Below are 19,350 nucleotides of genomic sequence, written 5' to 3'. Positions count from 1 at the left end.
TGAGCAACTAAAAATGTCCCTCAACTCTGATGAAGTCCCAGTTACTACAGGGAGGCCATGATTATTCCTTAAAACTAGATGTGTGGGAGAATATTTTTCCCCCTGAGAGCTGCTGATATTATTCATTTTCCTATGCAGGCAGTATATGGGCATCATTATAAGATTTGAAAAGAAAATGACTGGATTGGAATGCTTTAGCAAAAATTAACTTTAAAAAATTAGTTTTATCATTGTTAGACTTGGGTAAAAAGTGATTTTGAATTTACAGAGGCCTTATTTTAACTGTTCGTAAGCCTTTTTGGTATCTATTTGATTGCCAGGGTTGATGCTACCATTTTTGAAAATTCAGTCGTCTTCTCCAAAAAGGAAAGTCCTACCTATGTGCTAGATAGAACATCCAATTTACTGTCTTTTCTTGTTTTCCAAAACGCTATTTTATCTCGGTAAAGGTGGAAGTGAACATTTTCCCAGGTACCCATTTTCCGGGTAATTATCCCAATACATTGAGTAGCCTTTTAAAGGATGTGGATCATTAATGTTAGATACCAGGAAATCCATCTTTCAGCTGGACTTTGTGCATTGAAAAAGAAGATAAGGGGCTGGGGGTTTAGCTCAGCGGCATAAGCACCTGCCTTGCAAGCAGGCGGTCGTGAGTTCGATCCCCGGTACCGATAAAAATGAAAAAGACAAAAAAAAAAAAGAAAAAGAAGATAATTTCACATGAAAATGAGGTCACAAGACTGACACATAAAGCAATTAGAGAACAAAAAGCCAAAAGGTAGGGTTAGGATGAAATTATGTCCTTCAAGGCCATCGCTCCTGAAATGGTACAAATAAGCATTTGTTTATCTCCATCGGAAATAAGCTCTCTCTCCTTGGCACCACGGGACAGAAGGGGCAGCAGCCCAGATGTGCTGCTAAATTCCTATAGCCAGCTCAAACAAATCTGTGATAGTCAAGGCACGTGAAGCGTTCTAGGAACCTCCTTTATGAATCAGCAGTGAAACTTAAGAACTGTGGAAGGAAAAGCTAGTCCTGTACCACTTTCTTTGCAGTGAAATACCCCAAGCCCTCTAATGATATCTCCGCTGTGAACCACGTTCAGGTATTACAGGGAATTACAGTGTAGGGAGCAAGTGTAAACCTGCAAACAGTTTTCTAGTCATTATTTACACCCCCGGCCCTCCCTAGAACACACCACGCTAAACATGACTCATTTTCTGGGAGGGAGCGGAGAACGGCCACAGCCAATGCTCTGGAGGCTGGAGGTTTCAAGGCAGAGAGATATCAAGGTACATATATTTTAAAAGGCTAGGAATTATTACACATTGCCCACTCTCAGCCAAAGGGAATAGCAGGATCAGAGAAATGTGCTCATTGACTTTCCAAGTCAGGAAAATTCCAGATCACCTGACTGGCTACACTGAGTTTGACCTGGTCTTGTCAAAGCTCACATTTCTGTGATATGAGCCAATTGCTTCACTGCGGAGTGAACTTCCCACAGTTCCTAGAATGCCATCCAGCCTAGCAGGGCTGGCTTCAATAGTGGATTATTCCAACTGGACACCTGCGGAGACTGTATTTTTCTTCTGGCTCCTGGACGGAGGCTCTGGCCTCCAGACCACATTGCCTTTGTGGTGATTGATGGGAAGGCGGCTTTGAAATAGTTTTGTCCCAAGACCAGATTTTTGGCAGTTTGCCCCCTTGGGCTTAACACTCTCCACAAGATGAAAAGAAATCTGGAAGAAAGAGCACCTTCATGCAAAGAGTTCACTACCAAGTTTAACCCCCAGAAATCATGACACTTAGAAATGTTAAGTCTCAGCTAATTATCATCTCCAACTCAAGTGTAATTTGATCATCCTTAAAGAGCATGCGTCTGTCATAGTATTTCCTAAAATAACATTCGTTTGGAGGTGAAAAATGGTGACACAATCTGAATTAAACATGCTTTTGTTTGGGGGCCTGCTCCCTTGTCACCCTGCCCGAAGAATTCTTGGCCTGATATACTTTCTCCCCTCTTCCTCATCTCCTCCTTTTACAGATACAAAACAGTATCCGGTGTTTGTGGGCCATAAGCCAGGACGGAACGCCACACAGAGGCACAGGCTGGACATCCAGATGATTATGCTCATGAACAGAACACTCTACATTGCTGCTAGGTAAGTGCCTCTCCCGCAAGCTGCTCCACGACATCCAAAACTTCCCCAACCCTAAATCTGTAGCAGCTTTGCATCCTTTTATTTAAGTTACAGACTAGCAATCATTCAAAGTTCTGTTTCTATTTAACTTTACATGGATTTACAGAGAAATAATTGCATATCATGGTGCTTTGACACAACCCACTGTGTATCTTGAATAAATGCAAATATTTACCCAGGCATTCTCTCTGCTCTTTGACCCTTATTTGTTAAATCAAGTTGAATCTGGAAATGTGTTATACTGTGTCTGTAGGTGTGTTTACAGTAAACATTTTTGCAGCAAATACATAGTGTATATCATTACTTTAAAAGAATGACAATGGTACCCAAAGAAAGCTCACAGTGGATGTTCCAGAGGAATTTCTAATTTGAATATAGTAAAGGAGCCACTCACCCTTTTGGAAAAATGTCATTTAGACAGGTTTAAGGCTAAATGGCATGGTAGAAATGATGCATAAGTGGGGATCATGGTTTTGGGCTTTGTTTTAATGCCTGATCACGATTTCTTTGGCTGTAAGCACCCTCTGCCAAACAAGAGGTTAGCTTAGATGATCTTAATGGAGTCCATTAGGGTGTCACCATATATGATCCCCTGTACTTTGGATGTGGGGCTTATTCAGAATAATTCCAAATGGTCAGCCACTGGGATCCTTTTCTGTGATGTTCACCCGGGGAAAAAGAAAGAGGTGCTCTTTATATCAGACTGTGAAGATAGGTAAGGATCAGGTAAATGACAATGGTCTTGATTGTCTTAAAGCACTTAGATATTTTAAGGTGAGACGCTCTGCAGTGCAAAGTGAAAAGCCACAGGTATGTGTAAAATGTCCTGAGAATAACCCACACTTGGGCTCAGGAAGCAACACAAAACACTTTAAATGTTTTACTTCACAAATATAGCACATACTGGTATGTCCATGTCAGTTACAAATGTAGTTGAAAGTTCCTTTATAAATATCAATTTGTTCAATCCTGGAAACAGTCCTATGAGAAGGAGCTACTATTCTCCCCCATGTCCTGGGAAAGGAATCGAAGAGACAGAGTCAGAAAATAACTAGGCTCAATGACAGAGGCAGGATTTGGGCAAGGAAGGCCTTAAACTGTAAACCACTTCACCACTTCCCGTTCTGTGCTGTCCACTGAGGAACAGAGCTGGAACTCTTTGTCCTGGTAATCCCCTTCTCACAGCTGCCGCCCTGGAGCACAATCATCACAAATGTGTATTCATCCTTACACATTCCCAATGCACTGGGGACTCAGGGCTCCCCCCCCACCCCACCCTACCCCCACTGTCCCACCGGCACCTTATCAGTTCCTTTTCTGGTTCTGGAAATAAAGCAAGAGTAGACTGTATGTGTACACGATTACCTAAAGGCCGGTCAAAATAAATGATGAAATATTAGATTGGTGAGAAACAGTTTAACTGAGAAATCTTCTGTGCATTGTTCACTTTGCAGTGGAGTTTCAGGGCACAAACATGGTGTTACAGGCTACCTTTATACCTGAGGGTGTAGACTAGATGTAGGGCTGCAGGTCCAGGGGCAGCACAAATGTAGGAAGCTAGGTGCTTCACAGGCTTAAAAGTGTCCATTATTCCAGCTCATTAAACTCAAGAAAGTTTCCTCCGAACTCCTCCTCATCCCAAGGAAAGGGGTGGTGGTGTAGAAAAACCATGCTCTGTTGTTTTTAAGCTATGAAACACACTCGGTTAAAGGTTCTGTTTGTCGACAACTTAGCGTGACCAGGTTGATTTTTGTTCCACACTCAGAAAGACTCACCCAGGATCTCTGTGGCTGCCATAGTTGGGGCTGTTCCTCTCATTTTGGTGTTCTCATCACTTTTCTGAGAGACCTGGGTTCCTAGGCAGCCAGTAACACAATTCAAAGTTAAAATCATCCCCCAAGACGCCAGGCACAGGAATGCAATTCTGTGGTGTGGGGTGGAGGGGAAGAGGTAGTCGGATTAAATCAGTTTGTATTCACATAATTTAATTCGGGAAAAGCAGCAGTGTTCTCTTGGACTGTACACTTGGGAAATTGTGGACCACCCTCGTCCCCACCCCAGATTATGTTTGACTGTTAAGTACTATTTCTGCTTGCCCGGGGCTGTGTGATCTTTGAGATATTAAAAAAGATTGCCTTTATTCAAAAGGGGATTTCATTCATGCAATTCTGTTTTTAAAAGGCTACCCTTCCTTCAGACAATTGGTATCAGCAATCAAAAGCCAAATCCCATCCAGAACCTTGGGGCTGAGGGAGGGTAGGAGGCAAGAACTCCTTTCAGTTCCTTTTATTTTTTAGTATTGTCTACTTTGCAAACTCTTTTTTTCTTTTTAATCTCTATACTACTAATTAACATAAACAGGCCATGCCAAAATGGGGCAATTCGAGAGCTTTCTGAGGAGTTGCCAGTGCATATTAATCAGTTGTTAATTTAGGATTCATATATTCAGCTCCTGCTTCAGTTTTGAGGAGAGGCAGGGCAAGAAGAAGCCCAGAGTCATCTCAGACCTGAAACCAAAGTCACAGGCAATTCCACTCCAATAATGTGCCTGACCACAGCAGCCCTATAAAGTCAAACAAGTAATAAACGAATGCAATAAAGTGCCTTGAAAGTAAAGGGCAGGGTAATTCTGGCATCCTACCCAAGCTTGCAGAAGCTTCCCAGTGCAGCAGTTTACAAAACAGGCTCTTATTCCCCTTCTCCGCCGTCTGTCTGTCCATCAGTCCATATCTCTCTCTCTCTCTCTCTCTCTCTCTCTCTCTCTCTCTCTCTCTCTCTTTCTGTCTCTCTCTCTCTCTCATCCTGTCACGCAGTTCAGCAGCAGGCAAGGAATTTTGTAAGCTGACAGCCCTGCCCCCTCCTTTTCATGTGAAAAGCTTCTTTTTATTTTCTCTGGGTCCTTTCCTTAAAAAACAGAAGCAGACTTTTCTGAAGAACTGTATACATACATACACAGCAGTCATGTATGGGCATATATAAGAATCCTGTGAATAATTCCTTTTTTCTCCCCACCTCCTCCTTCCTTCTAAGTGATGAAGGGGTTGGAAAGTCTGCATGGGAGGCCTTGAGGTCCTGGTTTAAAGCTGCGGGTAATTTTCCAGCCCCAGGACTTCCTGCATTTTAGAAAAAGTCAATGTTATTTCAAGGGAAAATGAGCCGCCCTTTGGCTTCCCTCACTGGCCCCCATCTCCTCCATTGAGCGTACTGCTTTTCTTTTATTTTGTCTGAATTCTAGACAAAAACGCCCTTGTGCTCTGCTCACACAGAAGGGGAGGTTTAAATATAGTCCCACACCTGAGCTGCGGATTCTGTTTCTCTCCTTCGAAGGGGAGATTGGCAGGCAACTATAAAGACAACTCATTTCTCAGCGAAACAGGAAGGTGAACAGAAGCAAGAGGTGTAAACTTTAGCTGAAGAACATTTTAGACTTTAATTGAACATCATCTTGGGAAGAAAAGAGTGACTCCTGGGAGTAATTTTACCTGTATCATCTCCCATCTTGTCCATCAAATCATCAAAGCCAAGGCTGAAAATGTGTTTTCCAAAGAGAGATGGTGGAGAACCGCTTTCTGCTAGCTCCTTTGATGAACAAATATGGTGTGTTGAGTGCCAAGTGTTTGGGACGTGGTTTGCAGATACTGAAAAAGCTAATGGCTGTCTGTGTTCCGGCCCCAGCACTCCCCCACTGGAGCTCTGGGTATTCTAGGATTGTAGTTCTGGTGTTAGAGAAACAGTGACTACTTGAAGGTTTCATAAAAGGAGAACCATAGAACCAGAGGCTGTGATGTATCAGGAGGAGCTAAATGTGATCCAGCAAGTGTGTCTAGCAAGTGGATGGCTTGTTTTTCAAAAAACACGGGTACAAACTTATCTGTGCTGAATGAGATATAACTGTTTCAATAGAAAATAAATGTTCTGGACTCCTGCATTTGACCTTGTGTTAACCTTTCTTTGTTTCTAGGGATCATATTTATACTGTTGATATAGACACATCCCACACAGAAGAGATTTACTGTAGCAAAGTAAGTTGTTTCAAAACCATCTTTCTAAATTGGAAAAATCCGGATAATTTTTGAAGAGAATATGTATATTAAATGCATTGGTCAAGATGATGTGGCTAATGCTAATTTGTAAATGCCAATACAAGTACGCTTTTTGAAACCTTGATTTGGGAGGGCACTCAGGTTTAATATGTGTTCAGAAACAAGTATGTCATATTTTATGGATCAGTGTATGCATGTACATTTTGGACATTGGGAAGTTTCTAAAATCCCCCAGTAGAATATTGCCACATTTGTCCAGGAAAAAATAATGTTTGGAAGTGAAATTTTGTCCCATCCGTGTTTTGGTGATAGTGTTTCTATGTAAATTGTAATATTGAGTTTGATTTGATCACTGTGGTTCAGGAATTTGGTAATTATGAATTTTAGATGAAGTCCAACCTAAGCGTCCTTTATCATTCCACAAGATGTTTTAGTTCATGAAACCCGTATCGTAGAAGATCCCTTCTTTACAGGAAGGAGCACAACCTGAGCTAAAAGTTGCCCACCTGAAGTGATTGTCCCTTTTATGTTTAAAGAAATAACTTTCGTGTTTTAAGAACAAAATCTTCTTTACACAAATTGATTGAGGAATGGAAAGGAAAGGGCAAAAGCATACATTTTATCAAGATGAGCATAGTTTAGCAAGTTAATTTGGGTATTTGATATGAAATTTCTGGGCTACTGTTTCTTCTTCCCTTTCTCCTCTATCTTGACCTCCGAGAAGGCCAATTTAATGAATAGATAGGGGTTCAAAATTAAATGAGTGTTTCCATGTTTCCTCTTTTGTTGTTTTGGTGAATTAATCATGAAGAAAGGGTGTGGGAAGCTTTCAATAAATATACATTTAGCCTCTGGTATCCCCAAGGGAACTTTTACTTCTAAAATCAAATGCTCCAACCTCTGGTCTCTAATTGATTTCTTTCTTGATCCCTGTAGAAACTGACATGGAAATCTAGACAGGCTGATGTAGACACATGCAGGATGAAGGGAAAGCATAAGGTAGGCAATTTTCATTCCTCCTGCAGCTGCCACTATGGGTTAAGTTTTTGACGGTTACCTCCAGCATAGTCTGTGATGTAGAATGCATTGAGCTATTCCCTTTTCCCCAGTAATTGCTTTTTCCATCAACTTATTGAAGGCTTTAATTTACAAAAATAGTTTGCTTTTAATGTGATGAAACATTACAACAGCTGCTGGGACTGCGTCATGCACCCCTTGTGAGCACTTGGGATTATGGACACAAAACGGCTGCCTGAGTCTTCTGAGGGCCTGTTCTCTCCCACGGTCCAGCTCCGGGCCGGGGCCCTCCGGGAGTCTGGGGACACACTCATAAAAGATTGTGGCAGACAGGCAGACTTACGTGTCTTTGGTCATATAACAACATAAAGATGCTTCAACCAGAAGCCTTGTATGGCAAGGGGCTCTGCAGCATCTGGGGTTAAAATGTAATAATACAAGGGGAAGGTGGCCCTGTAGCCCCTTCTTTTTGTGATATAAAATAAGAACTCTTTCCAGTCCGCGCCATGTTTTTATTTACTGCTGAAACAACAGCTGTTGTCAGCGTCTTCTTTTGAAGAATGCCAGGAGCAACCCAGACATTAACCCGGTGAGCTCCCGAGCTGCCATCCTCGCCGTGTACAGATGTCGGTATACAGCAATGAGTAGGTTTTTGTGTTGAATGGACTTGAAGCAAAACAGTCTGAATTATTTTGTTTTAGGATGAGTGTCACAACTTTATTAAAGTTCTTCTAAAGAAAAATGATGATACCTTGTTTGTCTGTGGAACCAACGCTTTCAACCCTGCCTGCAGGAACTATAAGGTAAATGCCATTTGTCTGCTGGAGCCTCACAAGCAGGAGGTATTTCATCATTTACTGTGATTGTACCTGCGGCTACCGAAGAGGGGTAATTTAATACCACCTGGGTCCTTTTCACTTAGAAGCTTGATGCGTTGCTCCACCTGAGTGATCCCACGCCAGCTTCTGAGTTTCCTGTTTGCTCAGGATTGATTGACACATCTGTTAGGAGCAACCAGGCAAGGTAGTTTCGGTGAGACCCTATTCTTCATTGTTCAGGAGGACCGCAGACCTACCACGTGGGAAGGCCATGTGGATTTCCCCCTCTCTCTTTCTCTTTCTCTCTGCCACCACAGTCTCTCCTGAGCACAAAAACACACTTAATTGGTGAGGGATTCCTATTCTAAAAAGTATTGCAAAAGATTGCTATTTGAAACTGTAGCCTTCCCTGTTGGTAAGATTTTCAAGAGCAGTGGAATTTAATTCCATTTAGCACTCAGCTTACTTGAGCATGACCTGCTTTACTGTAGTCTTTATGCACGGAAAAAAAAGAAGTTAGTAAATGTGGTTAGCTGAGACGCAGCTGATAAAGCCAGGAGCTCGGCAGCAGCACAAGCAGAGCAGCAGTGGCCCGAGTTCACACGTCACATCTCTTAGCTTTCCTTGTCCCTTCATCCTGCTGCCAATTTTTGCTCGGCAAACGTGTTACAAGTTTCTGTGACTGTGGCCAGGCACTGAAGTCATGAAGGCAAAGAGAAGGCCTTCACCCTTATGGAAGCTAGACAGGGAGAATGAAAGGCTTAACTCCATAGGATTGCTGGTGACATAGTACTGAGAATCATGAAGCACAACACGTGGACCCTTACAGGAGACCAAGATGGCGAGTGGGTGAGCGTGTCGTGGGAGGGAGGTGGATGGTTCTCTGCAGAGCCCTCCCCTGCTGTTCTCACACACTTCTGGCCTGTAAGAAGCCCAGAGGTTCCATGAGGGCAGGGATCACATCTGTGACTATCCAGAACCTCATGCAGTGCTCCCAAACGAGTGCTTAGTTTGTATGGGATAAATCAGAAGCAAGGTAATCCCTAGTCTCTGTATTAAAGGATCATAGAGGTTAGTGATGTGAAGGAAAGTGTCCATGGTAGGGATGACGGCATGAACAGTTAAAGCACCACAGGAGAGAGGAGCTTCCCTAAGCTGAGCTGCTGAACTGAAGTGGCAAGTGACAGCAGGAACAGGCGGGAGGAGGACATAGCCCTCAGGATGAAAGGACAAGAATGGATTCAGGAACTTCTCCTGTGACAGAAACCAGGAAGATTTAATAATTGATAAGGAGCACAAAACGAGAGAGGGACAGGAGCCAAGAAGGACTGCTAGGCTATCTCTCAGGGAGTGGACAGATGGAGCCGCCACCAGTTTAGACAGGAAATAAACAAGCCATCACAAGGTGGGGGCACAGGAAGGGTGGGTGCTCCACACGTCATGAGTGTATCTTGCATGGGGATGGGGTGATGCCAGTGGGGCAGGAACTGAGATGTTTAGCTAGGGCTTTGGGAGAGATGTGGGGAGAAAGGAGAAATTTGGGTTTTATCATCATGAAGTAAAACGTTTGTAACAGGTGTGGAGAGTAGAAAAGCAATGACCGCTGGAGTCCAAGCCCATGCGCGCCCCAACAGAACCAGCCTCCTCTTGGCAGAGGCAAAAAAGGGTGGTCCATCTCACCCTGCTGCTCCTCTTCCTGCTTAGGCTGGGGGGAGGGCCAGCAGGGCCAGGGGAGGGGAGGCCAGTGAGGTACACGGCTCAGGCACAAGGGAGCACCCCACATGCAGTAACTAAGATAAATTTGATTATTTGTGACATTTTTTAAAAATCAAAATTAGACTAAAATGTCCACTATTAACAAAAGATCAAATTTTAAAATAAGTCTATCCAGTCATAACAGAGGCAGCTCCCCCAGCCCAGCGTTTATTCTCACCAGTGGCAGCAAACAGCTAGTTTCAACTTTAATTCTTCCCTTCAGTAATCCACTCCCGTTGGTGTTGTTTAGGTATCATTAAGATGAATATTCTCACACGTGCCAAGGTATTCTCTAGCAGGAAAGCTATCTTCTATGACAAATTAGAAGTTTTCTTGGCACTGTGCTCCACGGGCCAAAAGGGGTCTATCTTATTCTTTTCTACATTACGGGTATTCTGTCTCTCATGGTGCCTCACCTTGATGGAGTGCTGTGGTCCTCACTTGCCTTAGCTACACTCATAGAGATACGTTCAGAAGCCTGGGCTTCTCTGAAGACACATGTGAGACATCATTCATACCCAGGCCCTATGTGCCAAGGCCTGTGTGAGGTTAAGAGAAACTTGGGCATTGTGCAGAAAGGTATTATCTTAGGCTCTGGGCACTGGTGATATGGGATGCAATATATTGGGCTGCAGGGAGAATGACATCTTTCTTAAGTGCTTCTTATCGACAGGTCAGTACCCAAGATTCAAAGGAAAAGCCCAGGTCTCATCCTGGCACAGAAGTACCCACTGAATTCGAGTAACTAGAAACAGGAAAGTGACAAATTATCAATCTTTGCCTTTGCTGCACCCTGATTTATTATGGTTTTTATTACAAAAGGAAGCTGAAGTAAGATCAATTGGAGAGGCACTTGGAAGGCCAACCCTTAGAGCCTCCACCCCGCATCTTCGTGCCTTGTTCTTCCTGTGCCCTGAACCTTATGAACTTCCTGCCCCAGTCAGGCTTGTGTGGTGGGTAATTATCTGTGCCCTCTGGTGATTTGCTTTTCCAGGCACTGCTGTTAGGTCTGAGAGTTGATGACTATCACAAGGATTAGTTCTTCCCGCAGGGAACAAGGATTTCACCAGGGCATCACTTTGTTTCTGGACCATCCCAAAGTGACAAACCTACAAGTTAAGTTTTCCCTGCTTCCTGTCTCTGATTGGCTACTTAGCCAAACAGAACTCATTGGGAACCACTGTTACAGGAGTAGGTACATCACACACACACACACACACACACACACACACACACACACACACACATCCCTCTCCCTGGAATGTTGATTCTCTGTTGCCAGGATTAGCACATGCCTGCTTGGGGCAAGGGCATTTCCATTGCATCACTGTGTGCTCAGCGTCATTTCGGAATAATTGCTGGAGCAACACACTGCAGAGTCTGACACAGCTCAACACAGGACTCTTGCTGGGAGAAAGAAGCGTTCATAAAAGATTTTCCTGAAGAATCGGGGGAAGAGCACACTTCTTTAAAGGATGTCTGCTTGGCTACCTTTCCCCTAAAGACACATATTTTAAATACATATTTGATGTGATTCTCAACTCCCTTTGGAAATGGTGGCTCCATCAGAAGCCATCTCATCGTGGTGAGGTAGGAAGATTTTTCACATCTGTGAAATGGGAATTCAGGGCAAAAGGCACAACTCATTGGACAACGCTGGTGGCCCCAGAGCTCGGCATCCTGCTGACAGCCTTTCTGTAGGTCTCTCTTTAGCACTAGTGCTTGCTGTTTTAGATTTAGGTCATTTCAGTTTTCAAATCTGTAATCAAACTGTGCAGCTTCTAGGTGATGAACAAAATGTCTCAAATTACAAAGGGGGTGGAACCACTGATGGCTGTAATGGGATAGGGAGGTCATTTTGTGGACTCACAGGAGTGAGATTTTACATTTCAAGAAGAGTTCTCAGAGAAGGAAGGCGACTAAGTGACTGGTCAAGATGGACAGAGGATGGACAGCCTCTGTCAGTGCTACCACCCTCAAGTGTTCATGAGGGAATAGAAGGCTAGCCTGTGTCCTGCTTGGAGCTCTGCATCCCCTGGTCCTTGGCTCCATCGTATCTGGGTGGGAGATAATGAAAGCGAACAAGACACAGAGTCCTAAGGGGCTTACAGCGAAAAGCCCAAGAAGCAGCTCAGAGCCTTACACCGTATCCATGGCCATTGCGTAGTCAGTGTTCATGTGGGATGGTAAATACACTTGAAGGTGATCTGTAAGAACGGGAAATGAAGCCTGGTAAGCTCCCAGCAAAGTTTCACCTACCCACAGACACCTACAGGGTTATACATTTGTCACCTACAGAGTAATACAGATGAATAATGATCACTTGGTTAAGAAAGAATGAATTAACTTTTCTACTGGTGCAAAAGAAGCAAGAAATCCAAGTTTTCATGTAAAAATTTGTTTAAATTGGGACTGTTCCCCATGTACCTACTTAGCCAAACAGAACTCATTTGAGGGCACTTGTAACTTCTAGCACAAAACAAGCCGTGGATTGGACACTGGTAGGTATACCTTACACAGAGCCTCCTCCTCTCATTGCCTTTGGCCTGTGTGAGTCCCTCAGTGTGGACTGGGCCATGTCTCAAAACTATCACCCCATGATTCTCAAGTTGCTGTAGAGACTGCCTGAGTTCTGCTTGCATCTGTGATTTTGTACCTTGCTGCTGGTATGCTGTTTTGCCATCAACCAGAGGAGGGAAAAAATTCCAATGTCTTCTATGGGGATTTAACCCACAAAGATAGGAGTCATCAGGCAAAACAAAAACAAAACCTGAGGTCATTCTCTATCAAGTTCACGACTCAGCAGATAACTAGGGCAGGTAGATTTTCTCAGTGACTGCTTCAGACCTCCTTGGGTTAGAATGCTTCTTTCAGCTCATTCCATTGGGGATGGAAATCTGCACTGCAAGGGTTGGAAGTCAAGCAGTCATGACCAACTTTCAGACTCTTGCATAGAATCTTAGTCAGTTGACTTAATCTTGATCAACCTCAATTTCTTCAGTGCCCAGGGGGCATGAACAAGGATTATTTGCAAGCATGCCTATGAATCATTTTGCACATTACATGCTTTAAAAGTATGAGTTGAAGTTACTGCTTGTTGGTGGTTGTTTATAAATTAAGTTCCATTATTTTATTTAGATCGATACTCTGGAACCTTATGGGGATGAATTTAGTGGAATGGCCAGATGCCCTTACGATGCCAAACATGCCAACGTTGCACTGTTTGCAGGTAAAGGACCTGATTTCTTCTCTCACTGCATTTGCTTGTGCGTGTTTCAGCCTGTCACTGAGAATCTGCTTTGGAGGATTCGTACTGTCACAGTTGTACTTTGATTCTCCAGAGAATCCTGTAATTAAGGAGTCTTTGCTGTTTAAAATTAGTATGGAAACTGTACATCTGCTTCAAAAGAAACCTTCACCACACTTATCCATGCTCTCATGCCTTCAGAGAAGAGTGGCTACATAACACTGGCTGTGGTGGCATGTTTGGGCTCAGATCATAGGAACTGTCATCTCAAATCTCCCATAGGGATTAATGTTTGAGGCATCAGAATTTGAGGTTGGTTTGATTCAACAACATCCTCTTGGATACAAAAAAGAGTGAGGCCCTTCACCCACAAGGTTACAGCAAATACTTCAGATATCATTGACCTAGGTAGAAGACACACCTGTGTACCTGTCTCTGGCCCGAGGTCGTGGTGACTAGTGGAAAACACTTCCACACTTATCCCTTCCTTCCACTACAGAAGATATAAAGATGTAGCTAATAAAATACCATTTTCAGAGTTAGTGGGATTATTTTGTGTATGTTTTAATCAGGAATTTATTTAGGGATCCATTATCAGCTGTGTATGTGTAGGTGGGCACAGAGAGAAATGTTGTTACAATGGTTATTGCTATAGAATGGAATAAGGCACTTAGATGTAATTCCTACCACAGAAGCTAAAATCTGGCACATCCTAGCAGAATGGGCTTTCAGGCTTTGATGATGAAAGATCAGTTCCAGGCTCTTTGAACTTCATAGCTCAGTGTCACTGACTTGTGGGCCTGCAGCGACAGCTTGTAGAGAAAGAAAATGTCCTTCGGTCCTCCCACTAAGGGAAAGGACAGCACTGCTGGGGAGCAGGACTATCAGGATCCCCAGCCTCACAGACCAGCAAGGCCAAGGTCAAGAGGGCTTAAGCACATTCCCAAGTGCACACGCAGCACTAGAACACCTCTGTGACAGTTGGGACACCCATAAATTGGTGCCTTGGGGGATGTGAGCTGTAGGGGAGCCATTTAATTTCACCGTAAATTAAAAATAGGACTTCCTGTGGTCTGAGGTAAAGGGAAGAAAAGGCAACGTGTTTAATAAGGCTGCCAATATTCCAGGAGCTACAAAGAGCATGCCAAGTGGGATAAGACTATGACTTTCCCCGTGTCCGAGTGACATATTTGAGTAGTTTCTCTTTGTAATGCTTGAAATCTCATAAAAGCTTAGCCATCAGTAGTGGAAGATCCTCACTGCAACTCGGTAGTGTGAAGAGTGTTAGAGGAGTGTTCTGCTTTACAAGTAAAGCTCTGGTGTTGATTGTAAAAAGAGTCCAGAAGAGCAGTTTGGGGAATAACCATCACCATAGCCCACCCTCCTTCCCACCCTCACACTGTTCCCTACGACCTAGGTATATCTGTCTGACTTGGGGCTATAAGAATATAGAATATTTATGCCATGAGAAAAGTTGAGATTTATAGATAAATGTTTGTCTATGAAAATATTTGTGTCTGAAGTTCAATTTCACCCAAACTGACAACAGTCTTTTATACGTAACTGTTGATAATATAGCTCTCATGGTAGCTCTAACTTGATTCTGACCAAATTTGAGTTAAGAGCAAAAATAGACATCAAGGACTTTGCTTAGGTATATTTGGATAAGCTTTTTTAAAAAACAACAACAACAACAACAAAGCTTAATGTGGAAAAATTTGAGTACTAAAATTGCTGACATATAATTAGTGGAGATGTATAATCCATTAAAAATCAAAGAAATATTTTTTTTATTTTAGCTGTAATTATTGTTTCTATGTCATATACGTAGACTTTGCTATTTTTCAACATCCCAGTTGGGAATTTATAGACAGTGTTTACTAAGCCAGAAATCATCCAAAAGATTTAGGAACTAATCTTCACTCTTCTTCATTCTCTTCTGGCTTGAGTGTACCCATAAGCAAATCTCCCCAAAGCATGAATCCTTGAAAAGCCATTTAGATTGAGCTTCACTCCTTCCCCTTTCCTCTTTGCTTTGGCCTTTTGTATATCAGAATATTTTCAGTTGGTGACTTTAGAAGTCCTGAGGTAAATAATCTAGGCTGGCAGGGCTCCAGGATGGCTGACCCCTGGGGTAAAGGGCAAGGGCGACCCTCAGGACAGAAGTAACTGAGTGAGCCCTTTCCTGCTTTGGAGCCCTCTCTCGATTCCCCACTTCTTCAAGATGAGGACTCCCCTAAAGTCTCTGGATGTACGCAGATAACATCAGCTCCTGTGTTTCCCCCAGCTAATCCAGTTTGTCATGGGATGGTGACAACAGAAGTGTCCCAGGGTCCTTGGCCTTGAGATTTCGGTCAGAGCCCATCTAATCAAGTGAAGCAAACAACATTTTGCATTTACTCTGTTCCCTGAGCTGCCTGTGCTTAGAAAAATTGCCATGCAATTTAAAAATGAAAAATGTTTCATCTCTCATGATCCCAATTTAAAATGGTTAGCAATGTGGGCCAAGTCTTTTCCTAGCGACTCTTGGATTTTTCCCAGTTGTCCTCTCTCATTTGCCTGATGTCAGAAAGCAATTTGGGGGATATCTTTATTACTCCCCTCCCCCACTGTCTGGCTTTTACCCTGTTCAGCTCTTTTCTTTCTCATCTAAGATGGAAAGCTGTACTCGGCCACAGTGACCGACTTCCTCGCCATCGATGCTGTCATTTACCGGAGTCTCGGAGACAGCCCTACCCTGAGGACCGTCAAGCATGATTCGAAATGGCTGAAAGGTGAACAGTTAAAATGAAGAGAAAGGGGGTGATACATAGCTCGTGGGGATTTACAGTCTGGACGGGCCAGCCTGTAAATTCATTTCAGTAATGAGTTCTGACAGACACAACCATGTGAATTGCATCTTTTGCCTCAGTTGATTTATTTCCCTCCCTTTTCCCTTCCCTTGAGTTTCTGGAATATTAACACAACTACCAGTGCCACAATAGAATGCATTACATTCATATTTCCCTGCCTCAGACTCTCATTTCAGCGTCCCGCAAGAAAAGAACTAAGCAGTTCATTCATGAAAGCGGGCAGGGGATGGAAGGTGGAGGGGAGCAGGAAAGAAGCGATTCACTGCCCTGCATGAGTCAGGGTGACGGGGCAGTGTACAAACTCCTCTCTGTGACAGGGACATTCCATTGTGGAAAGTGAAATCACAGAAATCTGCAGAACTCGCTTGCTCTTTATTGTTGACTGCAGAGCTTCTGAAACATAATTTGTAAGCTTGAACACCTTCTGAAATCAGTAGCACTCGCATGTGTGAAGTCATTGGAAATGGTTAGTGCTCACCAGATGCCTAAGAGCTATATGCTTTTAATTAATAGCGTGTATTTGTTTCAACTTGATTAAAATTCTTTGAATGCCATGTAACATCTCAAAGTATCCATTTGTCTGCAGAACCATACTTTGTCCAAGCAGTGGACTATGGAGACTATATTTACTTCTTCTTCAGGGAAATCGCAGTGGAATACAACACCATGGGAAAGGTAAGGGGACGGTGGCCTGGCTCCCTTTGGGACATTTTAGAAACAACCTTTCAAATCAACATTATTCTGAATGACCTTGAAATGCAAGCTGCAGGTCAGCACACATGGTCATCATTTTGAGAAGATATAGTTAAGATTGGGCAAAAGGGAAACACTGAGTTTTCTGGAAGCTCCATAGGAATTTCAGAACAGTAAGGAATCCCAGGGAACTTTTTGCATATTTCTGTTGAAAATCTGACAGATGTTTGGTTGATTTCATACTGAATTCCGGGCATCTTGACGTATGATTTCCAGGTAGTTTTCTTTCTTAATTGAGTTACTCCGCAGGGAGAGTCTATATCCAGTATCTTTATGCAAACAATCTGATCTTTTCTCTTTATTGCAAAAAGCAATAGAACAGTTAGGAGATGTCTATTTCAGTTATTTTCACCAGAGATTAGGTCAGGGTCACCAACTCAGGGGGCACACATAAAATGCAGGGGTGGCTCACACAGTTAGTCAGAGGAGCTCACACTCGGAGTATGAGATTCTGAGATTTGGCCCTAGAGGCAGCCGGGAAGGATGGCAGCTATGGTGCATACAAAGTGTGCTTTTGTTTGAGGAAATAAAAAGCTAAGCAGTCTGTATGGAAATGAGTTTGTGTGGCTGGGAGCTGATTCCCTGAAGAATTTATGGCTCTGTATTAAATGCCATAGTCTTATCTTTTAAAACATGCTGTTCCAGTGCTGAGTTTTCCTCTTTTCTTTTTTTTCCCACTGATTTTAGAAACACAATATTAAATTAAGCACCTTGTTGTTCTGTTTCTGTTGTCAAGGAAAGGCAAATTCTGCCAAGATCTTCGCAAGGAATGACAGCATCTCCTTCTCCCTTTACATTTTTCCTCCACAGGTCGTTTTCCCTAGAGTGGCTCAGGTGTGTAAGAACGACATGGGAGGCTCTCAGAGAGTCCTGGAGAAGCAGTGGACATCTTTCCTGAAGGCTCGCCTGAACTGCTCAGTTCCTGGAGACTCTCATTTTTATTTCAATATACTCCAGGCAGTTACAGACGTGATCCGTATTAATGGCCGCGATGTTGTCCTGGCAACCTTTTCTACACCTTATAACAGGTACCCATGCCCTGGGAATCTTGACCTAATTGGTTCTTTCTGGCTTCCTTTTCCCCAGGGCTTCTCTCCTGATACATAATATTTGTAACTGACTGAAAATTGTTGTTCACTGTTTGTAACTAAGAAGCACTCAACACTTAGTTTTCATCAGTGAATTAATTAGACTTTATAAGCACTATTAAAGTATGGTTTTATGGGACATAAATAATATGATATCTTCTATATATGACTGGCATATAATTTATATGTGCTATTTGTAAATTCTTCCAGTAGCCCTGGAAACTAAATGTTATTGTCTTCTTTCTACATTTGAAGACTGAGCTCAAGATATATTATGACCTGGTTAGCTGAGGAGGAGGAGATTTGGATCCAGGAAGGCTTCTCTTGTCGCTTTCTTATGAGCATCTAACTCTCCATTTGACTTGTAGGATTTCTGTCTCTGAGATCTTCCATTTTGAAGCAGAAACTGGAAATTTATAACAATGCTACAGTGTGAATTTAGGATTCAAATGAATCTATGAAGCATCCTAGCTGGGGGTTCTACTTATTACCCTGTTCAAAAAGTTGGTTTTCCGCGCCCTCAGTCAACAAATTGGGTCATGGCTCAGATCTCAACCCCAGCACCACTGTCCCTGGAGGGCTACAGTCCGTCTTTATTAGTCATCAGATACTGTACTAGGAATATTCAGTGTCAGCCACTTTGCTCCTGTTTTTGTGTTTGTTAAGCTAAGACTTCAGACAATAAAGTGGCACACTAATTGCTCCCAGGCAGTGAAAATGTGTAAAGATTACAGAATAAAAGGAAAGTGTTAGTGTCTCTGCCTGGTGCTCAGCTCTCTGTTAAGCCAATAAAATCTCATCCCTGGTGCTCTTGGGTGAAAATGATCATACAACTGGACATAGGCAAGAAATCTGAACGCACCCTGTTTTCAGTTCAATGCAGAATCATTGTGTATTCCACACGGAGTATCTTCCCCTAGGAAAATGCTGTTTTGCCTTGATTATATCTTTTACAAAGACTTTTAAGAACTCAGTGAATGCCTACGTGACAGACATAGAATGATGAGATTAGGGGATAGAATCTAAAAAGAACTGCTCAAGACTTGGATAGAGCTCAGAGCACAGCAGCAGAAGGACAAACTCATGTCCCTCAATTACATGGAGGGTAAGAGTCAAACATTTCCTGCTGATTTTCGGATTTCTGTTTTTCTTCTTTTTTTTTTTTTTTAAGGTGTGGGTTCCTATAACTTATATTCCATTTAAAGTATTTTTGTAAGTGCTCGCTAAGAAATATCCGCAGTAGCAAGCATACTCTAAGTACATGAAAGGAACCAGTGGAATTTAAGAGCACACCTTTTAGTTTGAGGGATTTTCTTTGGTATTTTGAAAGTATAGATTACATTTTGATTTAAAATCTCAGTGAAGGGGCTGGGGATTTAGCTCAGCAGCATAAGTGCCTGCCTGGCAAACTCAAGGTCTTGAGTTCAATCCATGGTTCCAAAACAAAACCATAACCAATAAAAGCCTCAGTGAATTTCTACATAGTATAGATATTTCCTTTAAAGTATTTCCTTAAGTGGTCCTTAAGTAATAGCTCCTTAGTGCCATAGCAATGCTTACGGAGTCTGAGAAATCA

General features: G+C 42.8%; 1 protein-coding gene across 4 annotated transcripts in view; it reads left to right on the top strand.

The window, feature by feature from the left end:
* Sema6a (semaphorin 6A) overlaps positions 1 to 19,350 on the top strand; it is a 120,874-nt gene that overhangs the window by 64,018 nt on the left and 37,506 nt on the right. For all 4 annotated transcript variants that reach the window (XM_023566491.2, XM_005005198.4, XM_003473280.5 and 1 more), the window contains exons 3-10: positions 2,045 to 2,162; positions 6,163 to 6,223; positions 7,181 to 7,243; positions 7,963 to 8,064; positions 12,973 to 13,063; positions 15,736 to 15,855; positions 16,520 to 16,608; positions 17,497 to 17,714. In XM_023566491.2, the coding sequence (XP_023422259.2) occupies positions 2,045 to 2,162; positions 6,163 to 6,223; positions 7,181 to 7,243; positions 7,963 to 8,064; positions 12,973 to 13,063; positions 15,736 to 15,855; positions 16,520 to 16,608; positions 17,497 to 17,714 (862 nt within the window). The remainder of the gene's footprint in view (positions 1 to 2,044; positions 2,163 to 6,162; positions 6,224 to 7,180; positions 7,244 to 7,962; positions 8,065 to 12,972; positions 13,064 to 15,735; positions 15,856 to 16,519; positions 16,609 to 17,496; positions 17,715 to 19,350) is intronic.

Source organism: Cavia porcellus, unplaced genomic scaffold (genome assembly GCF_034190915.1).
Source record: "Cavia porcellus strain 051 isolate PalLab524CR breed Dunkin Hartley unplaced genomic scaffold, mCavPor4.1 scaffold_19, whole genome shotgun sequence".
NCBI classification, from domain to species: domain Eukaryota; kingdom Metazoa; phylum Chordata; class Mammalia; order Rodentia; family Caviidae; genus Cavia; species Cavia porcellus.
Note: the sequence above shows the minus strand (reverse complement) of the source record. Positions and strands in the feature narration are given on the sequence as shown.